The sequence below is a fragment of the Salvelinus alpinus genome, chromosome 29 (genome assembly GCF_045679555.1).
Source record: "Salvelinus alpinus chromosome 29, SLU_Salpinus.1, whole genome shotgun sequence".
Classification (NCBI taxonomy): Eukaryota; Metazoa; Chordata; class Actinopteri; order Salmoniformes; family Salmonidae; genus Salvelinus; species Salvelinus alpinus.
In genome coordinates this window covers 6,523,048-6,549,631 of record NC_092114.1, presented here as the reverse complement: position 1 = coordinate 6,549,631, position 26,584 = coordinate 6,523,048, and the positions used below count along the sequence as shown (strand labels likewise).

General features: G+C 42.9%; 1 protein-coding gene across 3 annotated transcripts; it reads right to left on the bottom strand.

Annotated features, from left to right (window-relative positions):
- On the bottom strand, nucleotides 1-25,721 carry LOC139558667 (Y+L amino acid transporter 2). Of its 3 annotated transcripts, none has more exons than XM_071373955.1 (11): nucleotides 25,616-25,721; nucleotides 19,882-19,994; nucleotides 8,474-8,923; nucleotides 8,180-8,322; nucleotides 5,737-5,862; nucleotides 3,522-3,666; nucleotides 3,145-3,268; nucleotides 2,392-2,592; nucleotides 1,800-1,949; nucleotides 1,144-1,327; nucleotides 1-661 (listed from the first exon to the last, which is right to left on the bottom strand). In XM_071373955.1, exons 3-11 carry the CDS (start codon nucleotides 8,779-8,781, stop codon nucleotides 567-569), a joined length of 1,476 nt encoding a protein of 491 aa, XP_071230056.1. In that variant the 5' UTR covers nucleotides 8,782-8,923; nucleotides 19,882-19,994; nucleotides 25,616-25,721; the 3' UTR covers nucleotides 1-566. The 3 variants fall into 3 exon arrangements, with proteins under 3 accessions (XP_071230056.1, XP_071230057.1, XP_071230058.1); XM_071373956.1 differs by having other exon boundaries at nucleotides 8,474-8,806; XM_071373957.1 differs by lacking the exon at nucleotides 25,616-25,721 and adding an exon at nucleotides 25,417-25,438 and having other exon boundaries at nucleotides 8,474-8,806.
- Nucleotides 25,722-26,584: the final 863 nt, after the last annotated feature.

Sequence of the window (26,584 nt, the reverse complement as noted above, 5' to 3'; positions counted from 1 at the left end):
TAAAAAATAAAATCATGACTTTAATATCCAACTCATTCAATATCTAGACAAAGCAACAAACACTTCAATCTCCACTAACTTCAAAAACAATCTTTGGTCAGTAGGAGGTCCTAACTGGTCAGTAGGAGGTCCTAACTGGTCAGTAGGAGGTCCTAACTGGTCAGTAGGAGGTCCTAAATGGTCAGTAGGAGGTCCTAAATGGTCAGTAGGAGGTCCTAAATGGTCAGTAGGAGGTCCTGTTGAAATCTCCATTTGGATTTCTTGCTTTTTTTGAATGGTTCAACTTCCATAATTGACAGTGTCCATAGGTGTAACAAGTAGGAGTGAACTACATTGTGCTGTTTTGCATGTGGCAGGTCACCAACACTAGAAAGTGGCTCTCCTCATGCCAACCATAGCACGGAATACAACACACTCCCTGTGCAGTCCCATAGGAAATCAATTCACATCAATTTAAAAAAAGTCAAGGCCTGGTAGAAAAAAGAATAAACTGCTTCATCGATAAGCCTTGTGTCGTGGAGGCGGCGGTGGGCTGTATGTTCCACCTATGTGTCTCTCTCCTTCCTTTACTCCAGCTTCTCCTCAGGGATGTTGTCCAGGTCTATGTCAGGTGAGACCACACAGCACAGACACAGCTTCTGGGTGTTCAGGGAGATCGTGTCTGCGTAGAGAAAATACAACCAGGAAGGTGTCAAAACCAAGCACAGCTTCCCCAGAGCAAAGAAGTGTTACAACTTTTATTGTCCCCAACTACAGCATAGTAGCTCTACATTTAGTTATCCTATTCTAATATTACGCTAATTCAAAAAAGGTAACTATGATATGAACTCATTTCTTTCCACCATGTATATGCTGGTTTTAAAACAAAGTTCACCTATTATTCCCCTTCAATATTAAATCTTTCCATTGAAGCACGTTAGCGCTAATCATTATAATTCAACCTGTAACATTTGTAAAGAAAAGAAAATCCACTCAAACTATCTTTTGGTATTGTTTTCATTAGTCCACTGTTGATACAGTCCCACAATGTTTTACAGGTCAGCAGTCAAGTTTAAGACATTGGACTTTAAAGAAGAAAAGTGTCACTTGATCATGTGACGCTAGAGGGGCTACAGGAGGGGTACAGAAGGCTAGAGATCTCACCGAGCATCCTGCCCAGGAAGGCAGGTCTGGAGGAGGGGGGCAGGTGGATACAGATATAGTAGACTGGCGCTCCAGACAGAGCCACGCCGATACCCACCAGAGAGTTGATGGTATCGCTGTAGAGAGGTACTACCACCAGGAACACACTGCATAGACAGTACACTATGGGGAAGAAGAGGGAGAGCTGGAGAGAGAGGGAGAGAGAGGGAGAAAACATGCTCACAAAAGAGATGGAGGGGAAATCTATATTTAAAAAAACATTTGTTTAAGCAAGTCAGTTAAGAACAAATTCTTATTTCATAATGACGGTCTACCCCGGCCAAACCCTAACACGGACGACGCTGGGCCAATTGTGCGCCGCCCTATGGGACTCTCAATCACGGCCGGTTGTGATACAGTCTAGAATCGAACCAGTCTGTAGTGACGCCTCTAGACCTGAGATGCAGTGCCTTAGACCGCTGCGCCACTCGGGAGCCATCATGTTCCCACAAATTCACCAAAGCAGTTGATAAAAAGAACTGAAAAGGTAATTTCAAGAATTTGAGCCACATCCTGTACTAATAAATAACATAGTTAAAATATAATATAACTTCATTGTCCATCCAGAAGGGACATTTTGCTTTGGCATCACCTTACAAGAAGTATTAACACCTTACCTTGATGGGCCGGTGCATGTCCGGAGCTTTGACCCGGAGGTAGATCTGGCTGGCGATGGAGAGACCGATGAACAGCCAGTAGTTAAAGCTGAAGTAGTTGATGAGCTGGAACACGTCCTTCACACACAGGTAGATCAGAGACATGGCACCCTGCAGGACACAGAACACACTTCAATCTGATCCTAGATCAGAGACATGCCGCCCTGCAGGACACAGAACACACTTCAATCTGATCCTAGATCAGAGACACTCCACCCTGCAGGACACAGAACACACTTCAATCTGATCCTAGATCAGAGACATGCCGCCCTGCAGGACACAGAACACACTTCAATCTGATCCTAGATCAGATATGCAGCCCTGCAGGACACACATTGGCCATGGACTTTGCAGGGAGGACCCATGGTTGATTATGTGTAGTCACGGAGCCGCTGCTCCCGGGTGGAAAACACATTAGTAATGTCCGTACACGTTCAGACTAGCAGGATAGAACCTGAACAGGAGATTTACACGAGAGAAGTATTCGAAAACTACATGTAACATCACACTACCCATCCATCAATGTGTGACACTTCAGTCATCATTCACTTACGTTGAAGAGCAGGGCTGGGATGGGAGTGTAGCGCTTGACGTGGATCATGCAGAGGACGTTGGGTAAATGACCCTCCCTGGAGCCCACGAAGAACAGCCTGGAGGCAGCGATGATGGAGGAGTTGAGTCCTCCGTAACAAGAGATGGCCACTGACAGGGGGATCAGCCACCGAGCCCAGCCCAGCATCTCATCAGCAAACGTCTGAAGAGGAACAGCAGAGCATAGGTTCTCATCTGAGATTTGTATACAACAACCAGAGTTGAATTTCCATTTCAATTCAGCAATTCATTGTCTTTCCATGGAGAAAATAGGAAAAGGGATTTTCAGTTTACTTCCTGAATTGCAATGGAATTGACCCCATCTCTGCTAGCTACTGTCAACGCTCCTGGAAAAGGTCCCTTACTCAGGACCTTCTGTAATTACATGAGCATCATTGTCCTGTGTACAAGCCAACCTCATCAACTAGATGACTTCCTTAACCTGGTTATCATGTCATCTAGCCTCACTAGGGACTTGTGTATCTGGTACAGATGGAGCCTCAGAGGAACCAGAGGACACAACAGCAGCTGGTCAATTAGCTACACTGAACAGATGCTGTCAATAAGACCTACCTCGTGACCTGCATATGGTTTAACCATTGTGTGTGTGTGTGTGTGTGTGGATCTATAAGTCGTCCTTTGAAGTGAGAAAACCTTTTCATTCTTGATCATGATTGACTTTACATGGCAGTTGCCAACTCATCCATAACCTCACCACAGCCACAGCCTCACTGGCCAGCACGGTTTCAGCATTCATCACGGTGTAGTAGGCAACGTTAGTCAGGATGTAGATCACCGTGACGATGGGCATTGAGATCCCTATGGCCAACGGAAGGTTCCTGGAAGGAATCGATAAAGAAATGGCTAGAACCCTATATAAAAACAACAAGTACAAACTTTGTGGGGAGAGAAACCTTGAGAGGAACCAGACGGGCAGGGCCAGGCTTATGCTCCTTGTCTATATACCACCAGTCAGACAAAGACAGTCGAGGAATGACGAGGTTTTGTAGGGATGGAGGAGCCAGCAACTTGGGCCATTTTCCATTGTGTATTTTGAAGAACATCATGGGAGGAGGGGAGAGACTGCCTCACCTCTCCGGGTTCTTAATCTCCTCGGTGATGAAGTTGAGTGTGTCCCAGCCGGAATAGGAGTAGAGCGCAGCGTACAGAGCCAGGGCCATGTCCCCAGGGTTCACTTTAGAACCCTTAAACGAATCCTCAAAGTTCTGCGTCTGGCCTGAAGTATACAGAGGAGAGGGGGTAACGGTGAATTATAGTCATTAATTGGATATACGGTTGTTTAATGAGTTGTGTGTGTGTATATATATATATATAAAATCCTGATTGGTTAAAAGCGCATTCCAGCCGGTGTCTATTCCACAAGTTACCACCAATCTATAACATTAAACAGCCCATTTACTCGGTTCCATCTGACTGTACAATCCACTGTCTCATCAGCCCAGATAGGGAAGTTATAAACTTGATATTCACTATAAAAATCCTCCAGACATTCTCTTTATTTTAGACTAACATTTAGTTTAACAGCAGAGATTTGTATAAACCTTACTGTCTGTCTCTCCAACATTGTTTCAATATTCAAATTCGATCGCCAACTGTCCCATAGTAATGAACGTGTAGGAGTCGGGACGAGAGAGAGAGAGCGAGGCAGGCACCATTTCTCAACCAGTCGAAATCATGAATCAGCTGGCATCATTTTTATGGACATATACACAAAGAAATGTCAATTGAAAAAAGGTAAAACAAAATGAAGTGCAGCTGGTTCGCAGTCTTTCCAGCTTCACTTTGAAGTTAAGAGTTAGCTGTGTTGTTGGCTAGCTCCTCTGAACAACAGTGTCCTGACGAGAGAGAACATTTTCTATGCCAGGCGAAATCTCGTCTCATTAGCTCATTGTTATGTATCCAAATAAAATGTCACTAACAGCTTAAACAAATGCAGCTACTGTTATTCTGTCTGCACTGTTTGACGTGAATAAGTTAGCCATAGTTGGCTAGCTAGCAAGCGATAAGAATGTTGCCAGCCAGTATGGCAATGGAACGAACAACTGGTTCGCGTCCATAGATTCAGAACAAAAAGACGACTGGGTCGCGTTTCTGGCAACCGAACCAATAGAACGAACGACCAGCCGGCTTGGTTAGCAACCCTAGATTTGTGTCGAGACTATATCTTATGGAAGGATGAAATGGCATGAATACATTTCTCAAAACAAAATTTATGAAAATATGTCAATACTTATTTGAATATAGTGGTAACCTGTTGTATAAAAGCGGTAATGCCCTTAAAGCCGGTGTTTGGAGGATATTGGCACGGTTCGCCGGCACTGGACTTCATCTTGGGCCTAACACCCGTGACAATTAGGGATGCACGATATATCGGTGAACTTATCTGAATCGGACGATATTAGCTAAAAATGCCAACATCAGCATCGGCCCGATGTCTAGTTTAACGCCGATGTGCAAAACCCATGTCAAAGCTGACGTGCATACCTATATAACGTAGGTAGATGTAATGACGCCATGAAAGATTTTGCGCTACAAGTGCAACACAGCATTCCTAACCTAGCCCACAATGTCTGCTGTGTGGGTGGAGCAGTCAACAAGTAATTTGAAAGAGTAAGAATATTTTAGAGAGACAACTCAAAAGGCGAAATCCATTAAATGCCAAGATAATGGAATTATCTTGATGGATTTGAACCAGGGACTGTAGTGACGCCTCTTGCACTGAGATGCAGTGCCTTAGACCGCTGTGTCCGTGTGTGTGTTAAATAGTTAACTGTACTAGAATGCTGCAATTAAAAATAATATATATTTTTATTTATTAATTATTTTTATTTATTTATTTTTAAATCGGTAGGGTTGCAAAATTCTGGGAACTTTCAATAAATTCCCTGGTTTTCCCGAAGTCCTGGTTGGAGATTTCCCAGAATAAGCAGGAAATCCAGAATTCTCCAACCAGGACTTCTGGAAAACCAGGGAATTTATTGAAAGTTTGCAACCCCCAACCCCGGTATCGTTTTGTTTTTGGAAAGGAAAATATCAGATATCGTATTGCCCAAAATCACTAGCGACAATATATCCTCCAAACACCGGCTTCTCGGGCATTATCACTGAAATAGAAAATTGGGCTATATAGCCTAGCTATTTCCCAGTGGTACTATTCTCTTTACTGTGCCAGATGACCGGTTAGCAATATGGCACACCCATTTGACCGATTAGCAAGTAAAGCTCCATCTTGACAATGCATCAGGACATTATCATGGTTACACTGGTGCATCCCCAGGGAACATACCTTGTCCCAGCTTGACCATCCCAGCGATGATGATGACGATGAGAGCCAGGACCTTGGCTACTGTAGAGACCACCTGGAGAATGGCCCCCCACTTCACCTTCATACAGTTCACACACGTCAGGAGACCTAGGAGGACGAGAGATCACTGTGTGTTTGACAGCAGAGTCCTCAGGTATAGAGAAGACCTGAACTGAAATTGACCTTGGTAATCCTGGTTAAAAATCAGTTAGCCATGAGTACAACAACTTGCTGACTCACCAAGCTAGTGGAACTGGAAATGGATAGAGATTCAGACCTGATAAAGCCAGCCTAGTTAGTGGAACTGGAAATGGATAGAGATTCAGACCTGATAAAGCCAGCCTAGTTAGTGGAACTACAAATGGATAGAGATTCAGACCTGATAAAGCCAGCCTAGTTAGTGGAACTACAAATGGATAGAGATTCAGACCTGATAAAGCCAGCCTAGTTAGTGGAACTACAAATGGATAGAGATTCAGACCTGATAAAGCCAGCCTAGTTAGTGGAACTACAAATGGATAGAGATTCAGACCTGATAAAGCCAGTCTAGTTAGTAGAACTACAAATGGATAGAGATTCAGACCTGATAAACCCAGCCTAGTTAGTAGAACTACAAATGCTACCAATAAAGCAGAGTACAAGTCTGATAAGGCTAATGGCTTAGGAATGATTCCAGATAGAGTGTCTGATAAACCCATCTCTATCCACCACTACAGAGAGTTGATAACATTACAGTCCAGGAGGACAGGCCTCTCTCCATCATGTAAAGTAATCTGCATCAAATAACAGCAGGACAGTGTGCACCTGCAGGCAGAGAGAGTGATTTGACTCAATTTCCTCCCCACTGGTATGTACCCTTGTCCCAGTGGAGAGGTGTATGGATTTGCACGGTCATGCCAGAAAGGAAAATAAACCTGAAGCCTCTTACTGTATTTTCAAGTTTTGAATAGCTATCCTTATTCTGTTGGTCTAGGGTTTCTCAAACGTCATTGTTTCCCGCTAAATCAGGGACTGATTTAGACCTGGGTCACCAGGTATGGGTAATTAATTATCATCAGGTAGACCAGAAAACCAGCAGGCTCCGGACCTCGTAGGGTCAGAGTTGAATACCCCTGTTCTATACTGTGGTATGTTAATAGCTGCATGCACACACGAGGCAGGAATGTGGCTACACCACATCCAAGGTTAATGGAAGGATAGTGTAAACAGAACATTTGCAAATTCGCTGTGAAGAGAGGCTGATCTTACGACACATATTTGACTCATGTTAAGACGGCTTACAGCACAGGAGGTTGGTGGTACCTTCATTGGGCAGGACGGTCTGGTGGTAATAGATGAAATGGTATGAAACACGTCATGGTTTCCAGGCGTTTTGATACCATTCCATTTGCGCCGTCCTCCCCTCAGCAGCCTCCTGTGGCCTACAGTGTACTATGACCAAGAGATTACCGGTTGTGTGTGTGAATAGTTACATCGGTAATTAATCAAGGGTTTGAACAAGGACCGAATGTCGCTGGTCAGCGTTTTTATGCTTCAGGGAGAATTTCTACAATGGTTTCACACGAAAACCAAATGCCTCCATGGCAAGACAATCCTGCTGTTGTTATGGCCTGTGGCATTTATGTACAATATCCTTTGACATATAGGGTACTGTTATACTCAGGCATTCTCTGAAACCTGTCACCAATGCCTAGCATATACCATTACAATATACACTCAAAGTCCCCAAAACTAATTCTAACCTTTAGTATAGCAACTATATTTCCCTAAAACACAAAGGATAAATACAAAAAAGCAGGTTTGCAGTTCACTATAATAGGAGGTTGCCTCAGCATAGACCTCAGCCTCTTACACTTACCAGAGAATCACTTCTCTTTTACTCACACATCATTGATGAAGGAAGGAACGCGTTTGAATGTGAATGTCTCCCCAGTGCCCATAGAGAGAAAGAGCACTGACAATATGGCCGAATTCCTGAGGGGATTCAACTAAACGCCACGTCAGGCTGCTTTGGTTTGTTCTGTTCCATCTGCCTGACTCAACAGAATACCTTCTCTGAGCTTTCTCCATGTTTGTCAGACAAACTCATATCGGACCTTGAGCGGCTCCAACTGAACACAAACACACGCACATTTATATTCCCCCTGGCAACCACAGAGATGACACAGGATATGAAAGCAACAACTAAGTAAACACACAGGTGCACTTCACAGGTGCACCTGCAAGGCATGTAAGCATTAGGACAGACATCAAAATAAACGGAGTAGTGATATCAAACTTCTGGGTTGAGTTCAATAGCACCAAGTAGAAAAACATTTTGCAACAGAGAACGTAAATCTGTGTTCTTATTGGACAAGTTCAGGTAGTATCTCCGTATTTCAAAACAGGCAGAGGGAGGAAAAGTAGTGAGCTCAGCTCATCTTACCGATGATGGCTGCTGCTATGAGTCTCACAGCATCGTAGGGGGCTGTGCAGGTGGGGTAGAAGGGCTGCACCAGGTAGTTGGAGAAGGTGAGGGCTATGACAGCCTGGCAGGCTGGCTCCACGATCATCAGGGACGTCCACAGCCTGATAATTAAAAACAACAAATTAAAATTGAGAATAAAAATAAGGATTTGTATAGAACTTATAGTTGCTCAAATCACTTTCCATGTAATAGATTATCTCAATGAGAGAAACCTATATAAAAATATACAAGTGGAATGAGGGGGAACCTGACCTAATAAAAGCCAGAAAGCCTCCAAAGGACTCCAGGATATATGCGTAACTGGCCCCAGACTTGTGGATGGTGGTTCCCAGCTCGGCGTAGCACAGAGCCCCAAACACGGAGAAGACCCCGCCGATGGCCCACACCACCAGTGACAGGCCGAAGGATCCCGTGTAGAGGAGAACCCCTTTGGGAGACACGAAGATGCCCGAGCCGATCATGTTGCCCACGATGAGGCAGACCCCGTGGAGCAGGGAGATCTCCTGCTTCAAACGCATGGAGCCAGTCGACAAGGTGTCGGCATCTTTCTTAATCGCCATGGTGATGGTTCGGGTGGGGGCAGGGCTGGAGACAGGGACAAGGACAGAGGAGGGAGCAGCACGTCACCAAGCAAGGCCACGATGTTTTACGCTCTCAACGGATGGTCATCATGTGTCCAGCTGATTTTAAAAGACAACAAGGCTGTAGGAAAATTAAGACAGTACAATGTTAGCGCAGGAGGCAAGACAATATAACATGCGATGCGAAACTGTTAGGCTTCAGGCAACAACTGATTGTATTAGATAGACACTGGAATACCTAGCTAAACCTACACATGTAGGTGATGAATGAATAGTTAACAACAAATTCTTATTTACAATGACGGCCTACAAAAAGGCCTCCTGCAGGGACGGGGATTCAAAATATAGGACAAAAACATACATCACGACAAGAGACAACACTACATAAAGAGAGACCAACATGGTAGCAGCACAAAACATGTTACAAACATTATTGGGCACAGACAACAGCACAAAGGCAAGAAAGTAGAGACAACAATATTTCACGCAAAGCAGCCACAACTGTCAGTAAGAGTGTTTGTTGCAGCTCGCTCCGGTTGCTAGCTGCAGCGAAATGAAAAGAGGAGAGACCCAGGGATGTGTGTGCTTTGGGGACCTTTAACAGAATGTGACTGGCAGAACGAGTGTTGTATGTGGAGGATGAGGGCTGCAGTAGATATCGCAGATCACTAGGGTTGCACATTTTTGGGGAATATTCAGAGGTGGAAACTTTGTGGGAATTAACAGAAATATATGCAAATTAATACAATTTAAAATGTAGATGTTTTTTGCATTGTATTTAAACTCAGCAACAACAAAAAACATCCCTTTTTCAGGACCCTGTTTTTAATAGACAACTCGTAAAAATCCAAATAACTTCACAGATCTTCATTGTATAGGGTTTAAACACTGTTTCCCATGCTTGTTCAATGAACCATAATCAATGAACATACACCTGTGGAACGGTCGTTAATTACAAACGGTAGGCAATTAAGGTCAAAGTTATGAAAACTTAGGACACCAAAGAGGCCTTTCTAGTGACTCTGAAAAACACCAAAAGAAAGATGCCCAAGGTCCCTGCTCATCTGCGTGAACTTGCCTTAGGCATGCTGCAAGGAGGCATGAGGACTGCAGATGTGGCCAGAGGAATAAATTGCAATGTCCGTACTGTGAGACGCCTAAGACAGCACTACAGGGAGACAGGACGGACAGCTGATCGTCCTCGCAGTGGCAGTCCACGTGTAACACCTGCACAGGATCGATAAATCCGAACATCACACCTGCGGGACAGGATGGCAAGAACAACTGCCCGAGTTACACCAGGAACGCACAATCCCTCCATCAGTGCTCAGACTCTCAGCCTATTGCGGACAGAGGCTGGACTAATGGCTTGTAGGCCTGTTGTAAGGCAGGTCCTCACTAGACATCACCGGCAACAACGCCACCTATGGGAAGAAACCCAACGTCGCAGGACCAGACAGGACTGACAAAAAGTGCTCTTCACTGACTCGTCACAGTTTTGTCTCACCGGGGGTGATGGTTGGATTCGCGTTTATCGTCGAAGGAATGAGCGTTACACCGACATCTGTACTCTGGAGCGGGATCGATTTGGAGGTGGAGGGTCTGTCATGGTCTGGGGAGGTGTGTCACAGCATCATCGGACTGAGCTTGTCGTCATTGCAGGCAATCTCAACGCTGTGCGTTACAGGAAAGACATCCTCCTCCCTCATGTGGTACCCTTCCTGCAGGCTCATCCTGACATGACCCTCCAGCATGACAATGCCACCAGCCATACTGCTCGTTCTGTGCGTGATTTCCTGCAAGACAGAAATGTCAGTGTTCTGCCATGGCCAGCGAAGAGCCCGGATCTCACTCCCATTGAGCACGTCTGGGACCTGTTGGATCGGAGGGTGAGGGCTAGGGCCATTCCCCCCCAGAAATGTCTGGGAATTTGCAGGTGCCTTGGTGGAAGAGTGGGGTAACATCTCACAGCAAGAACTGGCAAATCTGGTGCAGTCCATGAGGAGGAGAAGCACCTGCAGTACTTAATGCAGCTGGTGGCCACACCAGATACTGACTGTTACTTTTGATTTTGACCCCCCTTTGTTCAGGGACACATTATTCCATTTCTGTTAGTCACATGTCTGTGGAACTTGTTCAGTTTATGTCTCAGGTTGTTGAATCTTATGTTCATACAAATATTTACACGTTAAGTTTGCTGAAAATAAACACAGTTGACAGTGAGAGGGCGTTTCTTTTTTGGCTGAGTTTATTTACCATATGGAGACAGAAACAGAAACCTTTTACCATAAGTAGACATAATTGCAAATGATTAAATCCTTCCATAGAAATAAAAAAAAAACAATTTAGTTACAAATTGAACTTTAATTAAATGAGTTGACTCTTCACATGGGATGATGTCACTGAACAAAAATAAATATTGAATCCATTACATCTCCCAAAAACGTTTTCAACATCTGTAAAATGATAGTCTAGAAACTAAAGCTTTAGTTGTCTTCCTCTCAGGCTTCTACCTCTTCTCCCTGGACCTCCTCAATGTCCACCTCTTGAACATCAGACTATGAAGCCTCATCTTCACTGTCACATCCCAACCTTGTTGAGGATGGCTTGTTGTCAGGCTCAGAAAGACTCAAATTTGCCCAGATGGCCACCAATTTTTCAACCCTTGTATTGGTCAGTCAGCCTGTTGCGTGCTTCCGTGTGCGTGTTCCCAAACAAGGACCAGTTGCGCTCTGAGGCGGCTGATGTTGGTGGGATTTGGAGGATGATGGAGGCAACAGGGGAAAGAGCCTCAGATCCACAAAGTCCCTTCCACCAGGTGGCTGATGAGATATGTTGGCACGACTGCCATATTGCATCTCCATCCAAAGCCCTTGCTTGGAAGTGTACTCCGCCAGACTGCCAAGAACCTGGCCCTCTTCCATGCTAAGGTGACGAGACACGGTAGGGATAGGCCTTGTTGATCTCTGCACCAAACAGGATGCTCTTGCCAGCATACTTGGGGTCCAACATGTACGCTGCGGCGTGTATGGGCTTCAGGCAGAGTCTTCCCGCTTTTTGATATATTTCAGAACTGTGCTGCCCACTTCACTGTTGCTCCAAGCAGAAGAAACTGCAGTTCTGAAAAACATCGGCACTGATTTCCTCTCTTACATCTGCAAGCGGAGTCTGAACATGAGACAGGATGGCATTGTCTCCCTCAATCCGCGCAATGGCTACTAAAACCTGTAGCAGGAGTTGCAGGCTGCTTACCACTCTCTCCCAAAATCATCCAGGAGGATCCTCTTGATGGGGCTGTCCATATTGGCAGACTGAGATACGGCCATTTCTTGGAGAGACTCCTTCCCCTCCAGGAGATTGTCAAACATGACGACAACACCACCCCAACGGGTTTTACTGGGCAGCTTCAATGTGGTGCTCTTATTCTTCTCACTTTGCTTGGTGAGGTAGATTGCTGCTATAACTTGATGACTCTTCACATACCTAACAGTTTCCTTGGCTCTCTTGTTGAGTGTATCCATTGTTTTCAGTGCCATGATGTCCTTGAGGAGCAGATTCAATGCAGATAATTCCACTTTAGACCAAGCAGCCTTCATGTTCTCTGCATTGTTCGCAGCATTGCCTGTCACCAGTGCAAATACCTTCTGTGGTCCAAGGTCATGGAGATGTAGTTAATTATTCCTTGCCCACAAACATTTGACCACTCAGAGATGACTGCAATAGTTTGCTTTCTCTATGATTTGCTTGACCTTCACTTGAACTCTATATCCAGAAAATTAATAGATAAAGCGGGTCTGTTTGGAGGGGTGCATGTTGGGCGAAGAACATTCAGAAATCTCTTCCAATACACATTGCCTGTGAGCAGCAGAGGTGAACCAGTTGCATACACAGCTCGAGCAAGACGTTCATCAGCATTTCTCCGACTACAATCCTCCATTGAGTCAAAAAAAAGAAAAACTTGATTCCAGGAAGACCATGAGCTGTTGCTAATGATAAGGGTTGGATTCATCATTTTCACCTCGAATAGAAGTAGAAGGACTTTTGTCAGAGGTTGCTTGTGCACTTGGCCAGATGATTCTGCATCTTTGTTGCATTCTTCACATATGATTTGGCACAGTATTTGCAAATGTACACAGCTTTTCCTTCTACATTAGCTGCAGTGAAATGTCTCCACACATCAGTGCCTGTTGCATTTTCCTCGAAAGATAAGAAAAAAATATATATACCCAAATACAATTCCATGTACAGATACAGTTGTAGTCAGAAGTTTACAAACACTTGGGTTGGAGATATTAAAACTAGTTTTTCAAGTTCACAAACTATAGATATGATAAGTCGGTTAGGACATCTACTCGGTGCAAGACAAGTAATTGTTCCAACAAATTGTTTGTTTACAGACAGATTATTTCACAATTCCAGTGGGTCAGAAGTTTACATACACTAAGTTGACTGTGCCTTTAAACAGCTTGGAAAATTCCAGAAAATGATGTCATGGCTTTAGAAGCTTCTGAGAGGCTAATTGACATCATTTGAGGTGTACCTGTCGATGTATTGCAAGGCCTGAGTTTGCTTGACATTATGGGAAAATCTAAAGAAATCAGCTAAGACCTCAGAAAAAAAAGGTGTACCTCCACAAGTCTGGTTCATCCTTGGGAGCAATTTCCAAACACCTGAAGGTACCACGTTCATCTGTACAAACAATAGTATGCAAGTATAAACACCATGGGACAACGCAGCCGTCATACCGCTCAGAAAGGAGACGCGTTCTGTCTCCTAGAGATTAATGTGTTTTGGTGCGAAAAATGCAAGTCAATCCCAGAACAGCAGCAAAGGACCTTGTGAAGATCCTGGAGGAAACAGGTACAAAAGTATCTATATCCACAGTAAAACTAGTCCTATATCGACATAACCTGGAAGGCCGCTCAGCAAGGAAGAAGCCACTGCTCCAAAACCGCCATAAAAAAAGCCAGACTGCACATTGGGACAAAGATTGTACTTTTTGGAGAAATGTCCTCTAGTCTGATGAAACAAAAATAGAACTGTTTGGCCATAATGACCATCGTTATGTTTGGAGGAAAAAGGGGGAGGCTTGCAAGCCGAAGAACACCATCCCAACTGTGAAGCACGGGGGTTCGAGCATCATGTTGTGGGGGTGCTTTGCTGCAGGAGGGACTGGTGCACTTCACAAAATAGATGGCTTCATGAAGGAGGAAAATTATGTGGATATATTGAAGCAACATCTCAAAACATCAGTCAGGAAGTTAAAGCTTGGTCGCAAATGGGTCTTCCAAAACGTTTCTTTTTTGGTTGAGTTTATTTACCATATGGAGACAGAAACAGAAACCTTTTACCTTATCATAAGTAGACATAACTGCAAATGATTAAATCATTAAATGGGTCTTCCAAATGGACAATGACCCCAAGCATACTTCCAAAGTTGTGGCAAAATGGCTTAAGGACAACAAAGTCAAGGTATTGGAGTGGCCACAAAGCCCTGACCTCAATCCTATAGAAAATATGTGGGCAGAACTGAAAAGGCATCAGTTGCGAGTAAGGAGGCCTACAAACCTGACTCAGTTACACCAGCTCTGTCAGGAGGAATGGGACAAAACTCACCCAACTTATTCTGGGAAGCTTGTGGAAGGCTACCCGAAAGTTTGACCCAATGTAAACAATTTAAAAGCAATGCTACCCAATTCTAATTGAGTGTATGCAAACATCTGACCCACTGGAAATGTGATGAAAGAAATTAAAGCTGAAATAAATCATTCTCTCTACTATTATTCTGACATTTCACATTCTTAAAATAAAGTGGTGATCCCAACTGACCTAAGACAGGGAGTTTTTACTAGGATTAAATGTCAGGAATTGTAAAAAACTGAGTTTAAATATATTTGGCTAAGGTGTATGTAAACTTCAGACTTCAACTGTAAATAGTTAAGCAGTTAGATTAAACATCTCCTTTGTAAGATTTTTTTTTTTTTTAAATGAAACATGTATGGAAACAGGTGAATTAACACTCAGCAGGCTCAAGCAAGCTAAAACCCTCATGGTAGCAAAAACAAACTAGCATAACTTGTTAACAAGTTAAATGATTTAAACCCACCGCGGTAGGCTACTATTTACTAGTTAATAAAAGAAATAATGTATGTCATAAAATATAGTCACCCCACCCAGTAACTTACCAGAAAGCATGTAGTACTTGACTCAGACAGTGTAGTAGTGTGGGCTCAATAGCATCTCATTAGTGTGCAAGATCTTGAGAATCAGCTGTACATGTGATGGAAGAAGGCACTGTGCATGTAAAAGGTTGCAATTCCATTGAATTGGGGATAGTTTAACCAAAATATGCCACAAGGCCTAGAATTGGCTTATGAGTAACCCACAAAAAAAAGTTAACTTTTTTGATGAATTTAAGCAACATTTCCGGGCTTAACTTCCCATGGAAAATTTCCGACCCTTTGCAACTCTACAGGTATCATGTATGAAGTCTACAGTCTGTCTGCGCCACAAGCAGCAGCAGCGGAGGAGGAGTTCAATCATTATGCATTCTGTATTATGGATCCCCATTAGCCAAGGTAGCAGCTACTTTTCCTGGGGTCCAGCAAAATTAAGGCAGTTATACAATTTAAGATATTACAATAAGTTCACAACAGATTTCACAACACATTAAATGTGTGACCTCAGGACTCTACTACAACAAAATCCAGGTGTACGTGTGTATAGTGCGTATTATATTGTGTGTTTGTATGCATCTATCTGTGACTGTTTGTGTTGCATCACAGTCCCTGCTGTATGGTGCATTTTTTATCGAATTTTACTGCTTGCATGAGCTACTTGATGTGGAATAGAGTTCCATGTAGTCATGACTACGTAGTACTGTGCTCCTCCCGTAGTCTGTTCTGGACTTGGGGACTGTGAAGAGATCTCTGGTGGCATGTCTTGTGGGCATGCATGCGTGTCTGAGCGATGTGCCAATAGTTCAAAAACAGACTAACTCTGTGCATTCAACATGTCAATACCTCTCACAAATACAACTAGTGATGAAGTCAATCTCTCCTTCACTTTGAGCCTGGAGAGATTGACATGCATATTATTAGTGTGCTGCCCTTTTCTGATGCAACTGCAATTTTCCTAAGTCCCTCTTTGTGGCACCTGACCACATAACTGAACAGTAGTCCAGGTGTGACAACTAGGGCCTGTACGACCTGCCTTGTTGATAGTAGAGGTCGACCGATTAATCGGAATGGCCGATTAATTAGGACAATCGGAAATCGGCTTTATTTAACTAGGCAAGTCAGTTAAGAACACATTCTTATTTTCAATGACGGCCTAGGAACGGTGGGTTAACTGCCTCGTTCAGGGGCAGAACGACAGATTTTTACCTTGTCAGCTCGGGGGATTCAATCTTGCAACCTTACAGTTAACTAGTCCAACGCTCGAACCACCTGATTACATTGCACTCCACGAGGAGCCTGCCTGTTATGCGAATGCAGTAGAAGCCAAGGTAAGTTGCTTGCTAGCATTAATCTTATAAAAAAACAATCAATCAATCATCATCACTAGTTAACTACACATGGTTGATGATATTACTAGTTTATCTAGCGTGTCCTGCGTTGCATATAATCGATGCGGCGCGTATCGTTGCTCCAATGTGTACCTAACCATAAACATCAATGCCTTTCTTAAAATCAATACACAGAAGTATATATTTTTTAAACCTGCATATTTAGCTAAAAGAAATCCAGGTTAGCAGGCAATATTAACCAGGTGAAATTGTGTCACTTCTCTTGCGTTCATTGCACGCCGAGTCAGTGTATATGCAACAGTTTGGGCCGCCTAATTTGCCAGAATTTTACGTAATTATGACATAACATTGAAGATTGTGCAATGTAACAGGAATATTTAGACTTATGGATGCCACCCGTTAGATAAAATACGGAACGGTTCCGTATTTCACTGAAAGAATAAACGTCTTGTTTTCGAGATGATAGTTTCCGGATTCGACTATATTGACCTAAGGCTCGTATTTCTGTGTGTTATTATGTTATAACTAAGTCTATGATTTGATAGAGCAGTCTGACTGAGCGGTGGTAGGCAGCAGCAGGCTCGTAAGCATTCATTCAAACAGCACTTTCCTGCATTTTGCCAGAAGCTCTTCGCTGTGCTTCAAGCCTATCAACTCCCGAGATTAGGCTGGTGTAACCGATGTGAAATGGCTAGCTAGTTAGCGGGGTGCGCGCTAATAGCGTTTCAAACATCACTCGCTCTGAGACTTGGAGTAGTTATTCCCCTTGCTCTGCATGGGTAACGCTGCTTCGAGGGTGGCTGTTGTCGTTGTGTTCCTGGTTCAAGCCCAGGTAGCGGCGAGGAGAGGGATGGAAGCTATACTGTTACACTAGCAATACTAAAGTGCCTATAAGAACATCCAATAGTCAAAGGTATATGAAATACAAATGGTAGAGAGCGAAATAGTCCTATAATTCCTACAACCTAAAACTTCTTACCTGGGAATATTGAAGACATGTTAAAAGGAACCACCAGCTTTCATATGTTCTCATGTTCTGAGCAAGGAACTTAAACGTTAGCTTTCTTACATGGCACATATTGCACTTTTACTTTCTTATCCAACACTTTGTTTTTGCATTATTTGAACCAAATTGAACATGTTTCATTATTTATTTGAGGCTAAATTGATTTTATGGATGTATTATATTAAGTTAAAATAAGTGTTCATTCAGTATTGTTGTAATTGTCATTATTACAAACAAATAAAAATCGTCATCGGCTTTTTTTGGTCCTCCAATAATCTGTATCGGCGTTGAATAATCATAATTGGTCGACCTCTAGTTGATAGTGTTGTTAAGAAGGCAGAGTAGCGCTTTATTATGGACAGACATGTCCACATCTTAGCTACCGTTGTATCAATAGGATTTTGACCATGACAGTTTACAATCCAGGGTTACGCCAAGTAGTTTAGTCACCTCAACTTGCTCAATTTCCACATTATTTATTACAAGGATTTAGTTGAGGTATAGGGTTTAGTGAATTGTCCCAAATACAATGCTTTTACTTTCTGAAATATTTAGGACAAATGTATTCCTTGCCACCCATTCTGAAACTAACTGCAGCTCTTTGTTAAGTGTTGCAGTCATTTCACTCGCTGTAGTAGCTGACGTGTAATGTGGTGTTGTGTCAACCGCATACATAGACACACTGACTTTACTCAAGGACAGTGGCATGTCGTTAGTAAAGATTGAAAAATGTAAGTGGCCTAAACAGCTGCCCTGGGGAATTCCTGATTCTGCCTGGATTATGTTGGAGAGGCTTCCATTAAAAAACACCCTCTATGTTCTGTTAGACAGGTAACTCTTTATCCACAATATAGCAGGGGGTGTAAAGCCATAACACATATGTTTTGCCAGCAGCAGACTATGATCAATAATGTCAAACGCCGCACTAGAGTCCAACAAAACAGCCCCCACACACAATCTTTTTTTAAATAAATTTCTCTCAGGGGGCCTGTAGGACCTGCCAATAAGTCAATTAGCAGGTCCCACAGTCAATTGTGTAAGTGCTGTGCTTGTTGAATGTCCTTCCCTATAAATGTGCTGAAGGTCTGTGGTCAATTTGTTTACTATAAAATAGCATTGTATCTGGTCAAACACAATTTTTCCCCAAAGTTTACTGAGGGTTGGTAACAGGCTGATTGGTCGGCTATTTGAGCCAGTAGAGGGGCTTTACTATTCTTAGGTAGGGGAATAAGGTTTGCTTCCCTCCAGGCCTGAGGCACACACTTTCTAGTATGCTTAAAATTGAAGATATGGCAAATAGGAGTGGCAATATCGTTCGGTATTATCCTCAGTAACTTTATCTAAGTTGTCAGACCCCGGTGGCTTGATTGTCCTTCATAATTTAGTCAGATATACATGGATGTGTAGTATCAGCATTTGTTGCTGGCATGTCATGCCCAAGTTTGCTAATCTTGCCAATTAAAAAAATAATTAAAGTAGCTGGCAATATCAGTGGGTTTTGTGATGAACGAGCCATCTGATTCAATGAATGATGGACCGGAGTTTGCCTTTTTGCCCAAAATTTCATTTAAGGTGCACCAAAGCTTTTTAATATAATTTCTTTGTTTCATAGTGTAAAATTTCTTATTTTTAATTCAGTTTAGTCGCATGATTTCTCAATTTGCAGTACTTTGCCCATCGGTTGTGCAGCCAGACCTTTTGCCTCATCCCTCTCAACAATAAAAATGTTAAATTCCTCATCAATCCGCAGGGATTGAACAGTTTTAGTCATTTTCTTAATTAGTAACTCCGATAAGCAATTTCATAAAATGTGTCAAGTGGAGCGTCTGGTTGCTTCTCATTACACACTAACAAATATTCTTTGCATCAACATGGGAATCACTACAAAATGTATTGTATGACCTATTAGGCCCAGCCTTGGGAACTTTGGTTTTCCTAGATATGGCTACAATACCAAGTTCATTTCTGCAGCATTAGTAAAGATGCATTCAATACATGTTGATGATTTCATTCCTGTGCTGTTTGTAACTACCCTGGTACAGTAGGTTGGCTGAACCTGAACCAGGATGCAGGCACTAGTTAGTTTGAAGCTCTTGAGTGAGCAGCCTGATGAAAGCCAGTCAATATTTAAATCACCCAGAAAATATACCTCTGTTGATATCACATACGTTATCAAGCATGTCACATGTTATCCAGATACTGACTGTTAGCACCTGGTGGTCTAAAGCAGCTTCCCACCAGAATGGGCTTTAGGTGAGGCAGATGAACCTGGAGCCATATTAACATCACAGTATTTAACACAACATCCTCTCAAAGCTTTATAGGAATGTGGTTCTGAATATAAAATGAGCAGACCAGCTTTGGCATATCTGTCTTTTCTTTAGACCTTAGAACCAGCAGATACAGTGGAGTAGTGCTGGTGAACGCTACAGCAAGGTCTAGTGACAGACTGTTTTCCCACTAACAGGCATTGTGCCTGGCTACTGGAACAAAGTAGTGGGTGCCTTAGAATACAGAACAAGGCTTTTGTTATTGGAACACTCACCTCACTGATGTTAATCCCTTCTTCTCCGCTCTCTGAAGTGTAAATAAAATGACGTAGAGGAGAGGCCCAGCTCAACTCGTCTCAGATTCAAGTCGCTGTTCTTTACTCGAACTCTGGAACAAAGAAAGAACAAGGAGTGAATTTTTTATCTTAGTTCAAATACCTGGTGTTGCTATGGGAGGATTTCCCATGGCTGTGTTTGGTTTGTTAACCGACTAGAATAGCAAAGTGACTGTGGAACAGCCCGCTCACTTTGCATTTCAAGGTAGATAGATGGTTATTACAATGCAGTAATGGCGCACTATAGCTTGAACATGCGCCTGCAGGATATAGCCTAATTTATTTTTTATCCAAGGAAAAATACATTTGTTCTCTTAGAACTTTCCCTAAATGTCTGGCCTAAAACACTCAGTTTAGACGAGCTCGATTTCACTGGAAATGTGCTTTGCATTTATCAACCGTGTCATCAAGTTAGGACATTCTACACAGCCGAGCAAGGCCTCCAAACAGCAGGGGGGAACATTTACCTGCTCCAGAACATCATCGGTCTCCGTTTAGCTCTGTTCTTGAGCGACGAACAGAGAAGCTTAATTTATTGTAGGACATCACATGGACTCCTATGGTTGCGGTCTACACCAGCACAAACAACTATGGGACCAGGCTACCCTTATCAAGGAAATCCCTTATCAAACAAACATAATGGTCCTGCTGCGTCTGTGTGTTTGTAATGCCTCTGTGTGTATTTATAATACCTGAGTGTTTAATGCCTTTCTCCATTTGTGTTTGTAATACCACCGTTTGTGTGCATTTATAATACCTCCGTTTGTAAAGCCTGTGTGTTTAATGCCTCGGTTTGTGTTCGTAACGCCTCTCTCTGTGTGTTTGTAATGCCTCTGTGTGTGCATTTATAATACCTCCGTTTGTAAAGCCTGTGTGTTTAATGCCTCGGGTGTTACGAACACAAACAGCCTCTCAGGAAGAGGCTTCCTCATCTCCTTTACTAGTTCCTCTCTCATCTCCATTAATAGGAAATCAGAGGGACGCCAGTCATGCTAACATGCTTATTAGATTCCAACAGCATCTGGTCTGATGGTCTGCCTTCATGCTCTGTGAAATACACTGCCCTCAATTAAAAAGTATTCAGAATTCCTGGCAGTACAACATTAGGCTACTGCATGCATATGGGTTCTAGGAATGACTCCTAGCATAGACTACTCACTGAATCAACAAGAACATATCAGTAGTGCCATAGCACAAGGAATGCCATGTGGGAATTGGTTTTCCACTCCTGTGTCAACATCAGCTTGTAGCAAGTGATGCAATAGTTTGATTAATCTGGCTGTAATATACAATTAAAATGGGTATATAAAAGCCTAAAACTAGGCCAGAATGTTTAATAAAATTACATTTAAAACTGTCTCTACCCGTTGTCTTTGCGCTTTGTCCTTCAGCTGCTCGAAATTTTAGAAAAATATCCAGAGGAAAGTAATGTTTACCCGACTTTTGGTTCAGTACCAAGGTCAAGTTAGTCCAATATAAAACTCTCGTCAATAGCTTTTGAACCAACCATACCATGAAAATTGTATATTCTACACACAATACCCCATAATGACAAAGCAACAACAGCTTTATACCCCGACTACACTGCTCGCGTCGCAAAATAAATTTAGGAATCTATGTTATTCAATTATTGCGCGCGCCAACGAGCGTCTGCGTTGCCAAGGGCAAAAATAGAAGTCATTCCTATTTCTGACGCAGATCGCGCTGCAAGTCCTGCCTCTCCCATCTCCTCATTGGTTTATAGAAGCAGGTACCCACGTGCCATCTCCTCATTGGTTATACCCACGTGGGTGATTGAAAGACGAACTATTGCCGGTTGTCGTGGTAATACTATGAAAGTTGAGATGCCAATCACCATATAAGTTAAATGATGAAAAAGCCTGGAAGGAGGAGAGATGACTAGAAACGATTCGGTTGACCATTTTTATGTGTGGATTAATTGTCGGACAACCTTGTGCATTTCAGGTAAAATAACAACCTAATGTTTATATACCAGGACAAATTAGCTAGCAACAGCAAGCTAGCTAAATAGGACAAATTAGCTAGCAAGTGCAAGCTAACTAGCTAAATTGCCATAAATGTTTAATGCTTTTCGACCTGTCCCCAAATTAATGTCATTGGTTCAGAGTTTGTTTTGATATTTTAACCTGCGTGTCGAGATCGCATATGGTGTAGGGGGACAAAATAAACGTATGCACGATGGCGCACGCGCGCAGGCGGTTTAGGTTCCGTGTTAGAAATTGTTGCCAATTTATTCAAAACACAAAACGTAAATCACAGTTACAAAACTGCCGACCCTTTACTCAGTACTTTGTTGAAGCACCTTTGGCAGCGAATACAGCCTCGTGTCTTTTTGGGTATTACGCTACAAGCTTGGCACACCTGTATTTGGGGAGTTTCTACCATTCTTCTCTGCAGATCCTCTCAAGCTCTGTCAGGTTGAATGGGGAGCGTCACTGCACAGCTATTTTAAGGTCTCTCCAGAGATGTTAGATCAGGTTCAAGTCCGGCCTCTGGCTGGGCCACTCAAGGACATTCAGAGACGTGTCCCGAAGCCACTCCTGCATTGTCTTGGCTGTGTGCCTAGGGTTGTTGTACTGTTGGAAGGTGAACCTTTGCCCCAGTCTGAGGTCCTGAGTGCTCTGGAGCTATTTTTCATCAAGGATCTCTCTGTACTTTGCTCCGTTCATCTTTCCCTGACTAGTCCCCCAGTCCCTGGTGTTGAAAAACATCCCCACAGCATGATGCTGCCACCACCATGCTTCACCGTAGGGATGGTGCCAGGATTCCTCTAGACGTGAAGCTTGACATTCAGGGCAAAGAGTTCAATCTTGGTTTCATCTGACCAGAGGATCTTGTTTCTCAAGGTCAGAGTCCTTTAGTTGCCTTTTGGCAAACTCCAAGCGGGCTGTCATGTGCCTTTTACTGAGGAGTGTCTTCCGTCTGCCCACTCTACCATAAAGGCCTGATTGGTGGAGTGCTGCAGAGATGGTTGTCCTTCTGAAAGGTTCTCCCATCTCCACAGAGGAACTCGGGTTCTAGGTCCCTGACCAATGCCCCTCTCCCCCGACTGCTCAGTTTAGCCTGCTCTAGGAAGAGTCCACATACTTTCATATGCAATTGAAACCAGTAGCCTCCTTCATGTTCTATTTCTTTCATTGTCCGGCAGCCAAATGCATATTCGCACAAACTATTTCTTAACATTATTAAGGCAGTAGGCTATCAACAATTTAAGCTAACTGTTCTGATCTGTTGCATCAGAATAACTATTTTTTATGTAACCTAGGCCTACTGGTTGTATGAATTTGGGATTCATCGTTCCACAACTGTCCCAAGGTCTGTTTGGACCATTTCTTTCTCGACAAGGTAAACCTTTCTGGGGGCGGCCTGTCAGAGTCCAGGACCCAGTTGCACAGGGCGGGGTTGAGACCCAGGGCCTCCAGCTTGATGATGAGCTTGGAGAGCACAATGGTGTTGCATGCTGAGCTGTAGTCAATGAACAGCATTCTTACATTGGTATTATTTTTGTCCAGATGGGATAGGGCAGTGTGCAGTGTGATGGCGATTGCATCATCTGTACACCTGTTTGGGCAGTATGCAAACAGGTTCTATTCATGATGACAGAAGTGAGTGCTACGGGGCGGTAGTAATTTAGTTCAGCCTACTTTTGTCATTACAGATTTTTATTTAACTAGGCAAGTCAGTTAAGAACAAGTTCTTATTTACAATGACGGCCTACCCCGGCCAAACCCGGGCGATGCTGGGCCAATTCTGCACCGCCCTATGGGACTCCCAAATGCGATACACCCGTGTTTTGAACCATTGACTGCAGTGACGCATCTTGCACTGAGATGCAGTGCCTTAGACCGCTGCACCACTTGGGAGCCCAAGCAGTTCGTATTATTCTGTACCAGGGTTTCCTTTATGAAAATGTGGCACTGGACATTTGACTAGCAGCATTTAATTTAAAAAAGCATGATTTGGTCACAGAGGATTATTAGCTTCCCCTAGCCTTAAAAAAATATTTGTGCATTGCCTTTCAGGCAGCACGCACACAAAATGCCAAATACAGGAGGTCAGAAACTAGCTGTCCTCCGGCTACACCATAGTGCTTCCCTACAGACTGCTGCTGAGGCTACTGTAGACCATTGCAAAATAGTGTGTTTTAATCAATTATTTGGTGACATTAATATTTTGTATAGTTTTAATCAAAAAAAGTTTTAAAAAATTGTGAAACATTTTAAAGTTATGAAATTCACCGAGGATGGTCTTCCACTTCCTCCTCTGAGGAGACTTCACTGATGCATATGGGTCCGGTACATTTCTCCAATGTCAGATAAATTAAAATGCCACATTTTCACAAAGGAAACCCTGGTACAGAATAATAGGAACTGCTCTGAGACCAGGTTTTCCACAAGGACAACAGGTAGAGTAAGTTTAAAGGTAATGTTATTAAACATTCTGGCTTGTAAGGAACAGTTACACGATTTTTTGGGGTTAGCATTAGTTTCAAGCTGTATATAGGCTACCAATGAATTGTGTATTACAGCATGATCACATGAAGTAATTTTACTTGCTTGAAAGTCAGATATCACTGACCATATGTTCTGGATAGAAAATCTTTGAAAATATGCGCAGGCTACATTCTTTATGACACAATTCTCCACCACCGTTTGTGTATTTTCTGACAATTTAGGATGTTGGGACCCCATGTCTGAACGCGGTGTGTAACATCCTAAATTGTCCGAAAATACGAAAACGGTGGTGGAAAATTGTGTTTAATTATTTAAGTACGCATATTTTCCCCACAATTATATTTAGTTAAGGAGGGAAATGATGGCCTTTGCCGTCTGAATGGAGGATACTTTATGTACGCGCCGGTTCAGGAGTGCATTAGTCGGGAATGCACATTAAGCCATAGCAGACTAAACTCGCCATGGAGTGGATTTTAGTCCGCCAATCAAGCCGTGTGAATAGATCGGAACTATCCGCTGCCTATAAGCAAAACCTACGTTACCAGAGAAACGAATATACTTTTGTTTGCCCACATCATCAATCCAAAGTGCAATACATTTAGCCCACGTCCTCAAAGTACCATACTAGGCAGTCAAGCAACAAACGTGGACAGATTCGCACAAACTGGCATCCGTAAAAATTGACAAGCATAACTTAGCCAGACCGTTTTTTGTTTTGTTTTATGCTTTAGCCACACAGACTCCAGTCCGTTGAGCTGAAGTTAGCTAAATAATTTGCTGTAAACTGTATTGTTTTGCTAACGTTAGTAGTCATGGCAAAAGTTAGCTAGCTAGTTACAGTAGCTAAAGCTAGCAAAGCTATCTTTTGTCGGTAGCTATCTACATTTAATAATACTTGCAGCTAGAGAACTCTCAAAACGTACAAATGATAACCATTTTCCAGGTAGTTCGAGTAAATGCCCAGAAAGTACCAGATTGTTTCATCTAACTAGCTACTAACCACGTTTGAAACCCTGTCCAACCACGACACATGCTGATGATGCTGAACTGCCGCATGTGCGTGGCAGTTCAATCCAGTTACGTTTCACTAGCTAGCAAGTTGAGCTAAACAACTGACTAGTCAAACATCTGAAAGTGAATAAAATGTAGGGAAGAAGCTAAATCTAATTTTCTCTCAAAATACTTAGATAAAGCCTTACCTTGAGAGCTTCTTTCAATGAGACTGAAAACCCATGTGCAAGCTTACTCAATGCTGGATGTTTGATTATCTTTGCTGGCTGCCTCTTCGTCATCACTACATTTCCTCGCTCCTCCTTCACTTGGAGGAGGTGGTGATTTTATGTGTATTTTATTAATGCGATACCCTGTGATGAAAATAGATGCTTCATCCTCCTCCTTTCTAAAGTCAGGTTGAACTCAGTTGTTGAGTTTAGTTAGGATGAAATCCTTTAACTATACTGAACAAAAATATAAATGCAACATGTAAAGTGTTGGTCTCATGTTTCATGAGCTGAAATAAAATATTTCAGAAATTTTCCATACACACCAAAAGCTTATTTCTCTCAAATGTTGTGCACAAATTTGTTTACTTCCCTGTTAGTGAGCATTTCTCCTTTGCCAACATAATCCATCCACCTTACATATGTGGCATAGCAAGAAACTGATTAAACTGCATGATCATTACACAGGTGCACTTTGTGCTGGGGACAATAAAAGGCCACTCCACTCTAAAATATGCAGTTTTGTCACACAACACAATGCCACAGATGGCTCAAGTTTTGAGGGAGTATGCAATTTTCATGCTGACTGCAGCAATGTCCACCAGAGCTGTTGCCAGAGAATTGTTTGTTAATTTCTCTACCATAAGCCGCCTCCAACGTCATTTTAGAGAATTTGGCAGTACGTCCAACCGGCCTCACAACCACAGACACGTGTATGGCGTTGTGTGGACGAGCGGTTTGCTGATGTCAACGCGAGTAGAATGCCCCATGGTGGCGGTGGGGTTATAGTATGGGCAGGCATAAGCTACGAACAACAAACACAATTGCATTTTATCAATGGCAATTTGAATGCACAGAGACACCATGACCAGATCCTGAGGCCCATTGTCGTGCCATTCATCTGCCACCATCAACTCATGTTTCAGCATGATAATGCACGGCCCCATG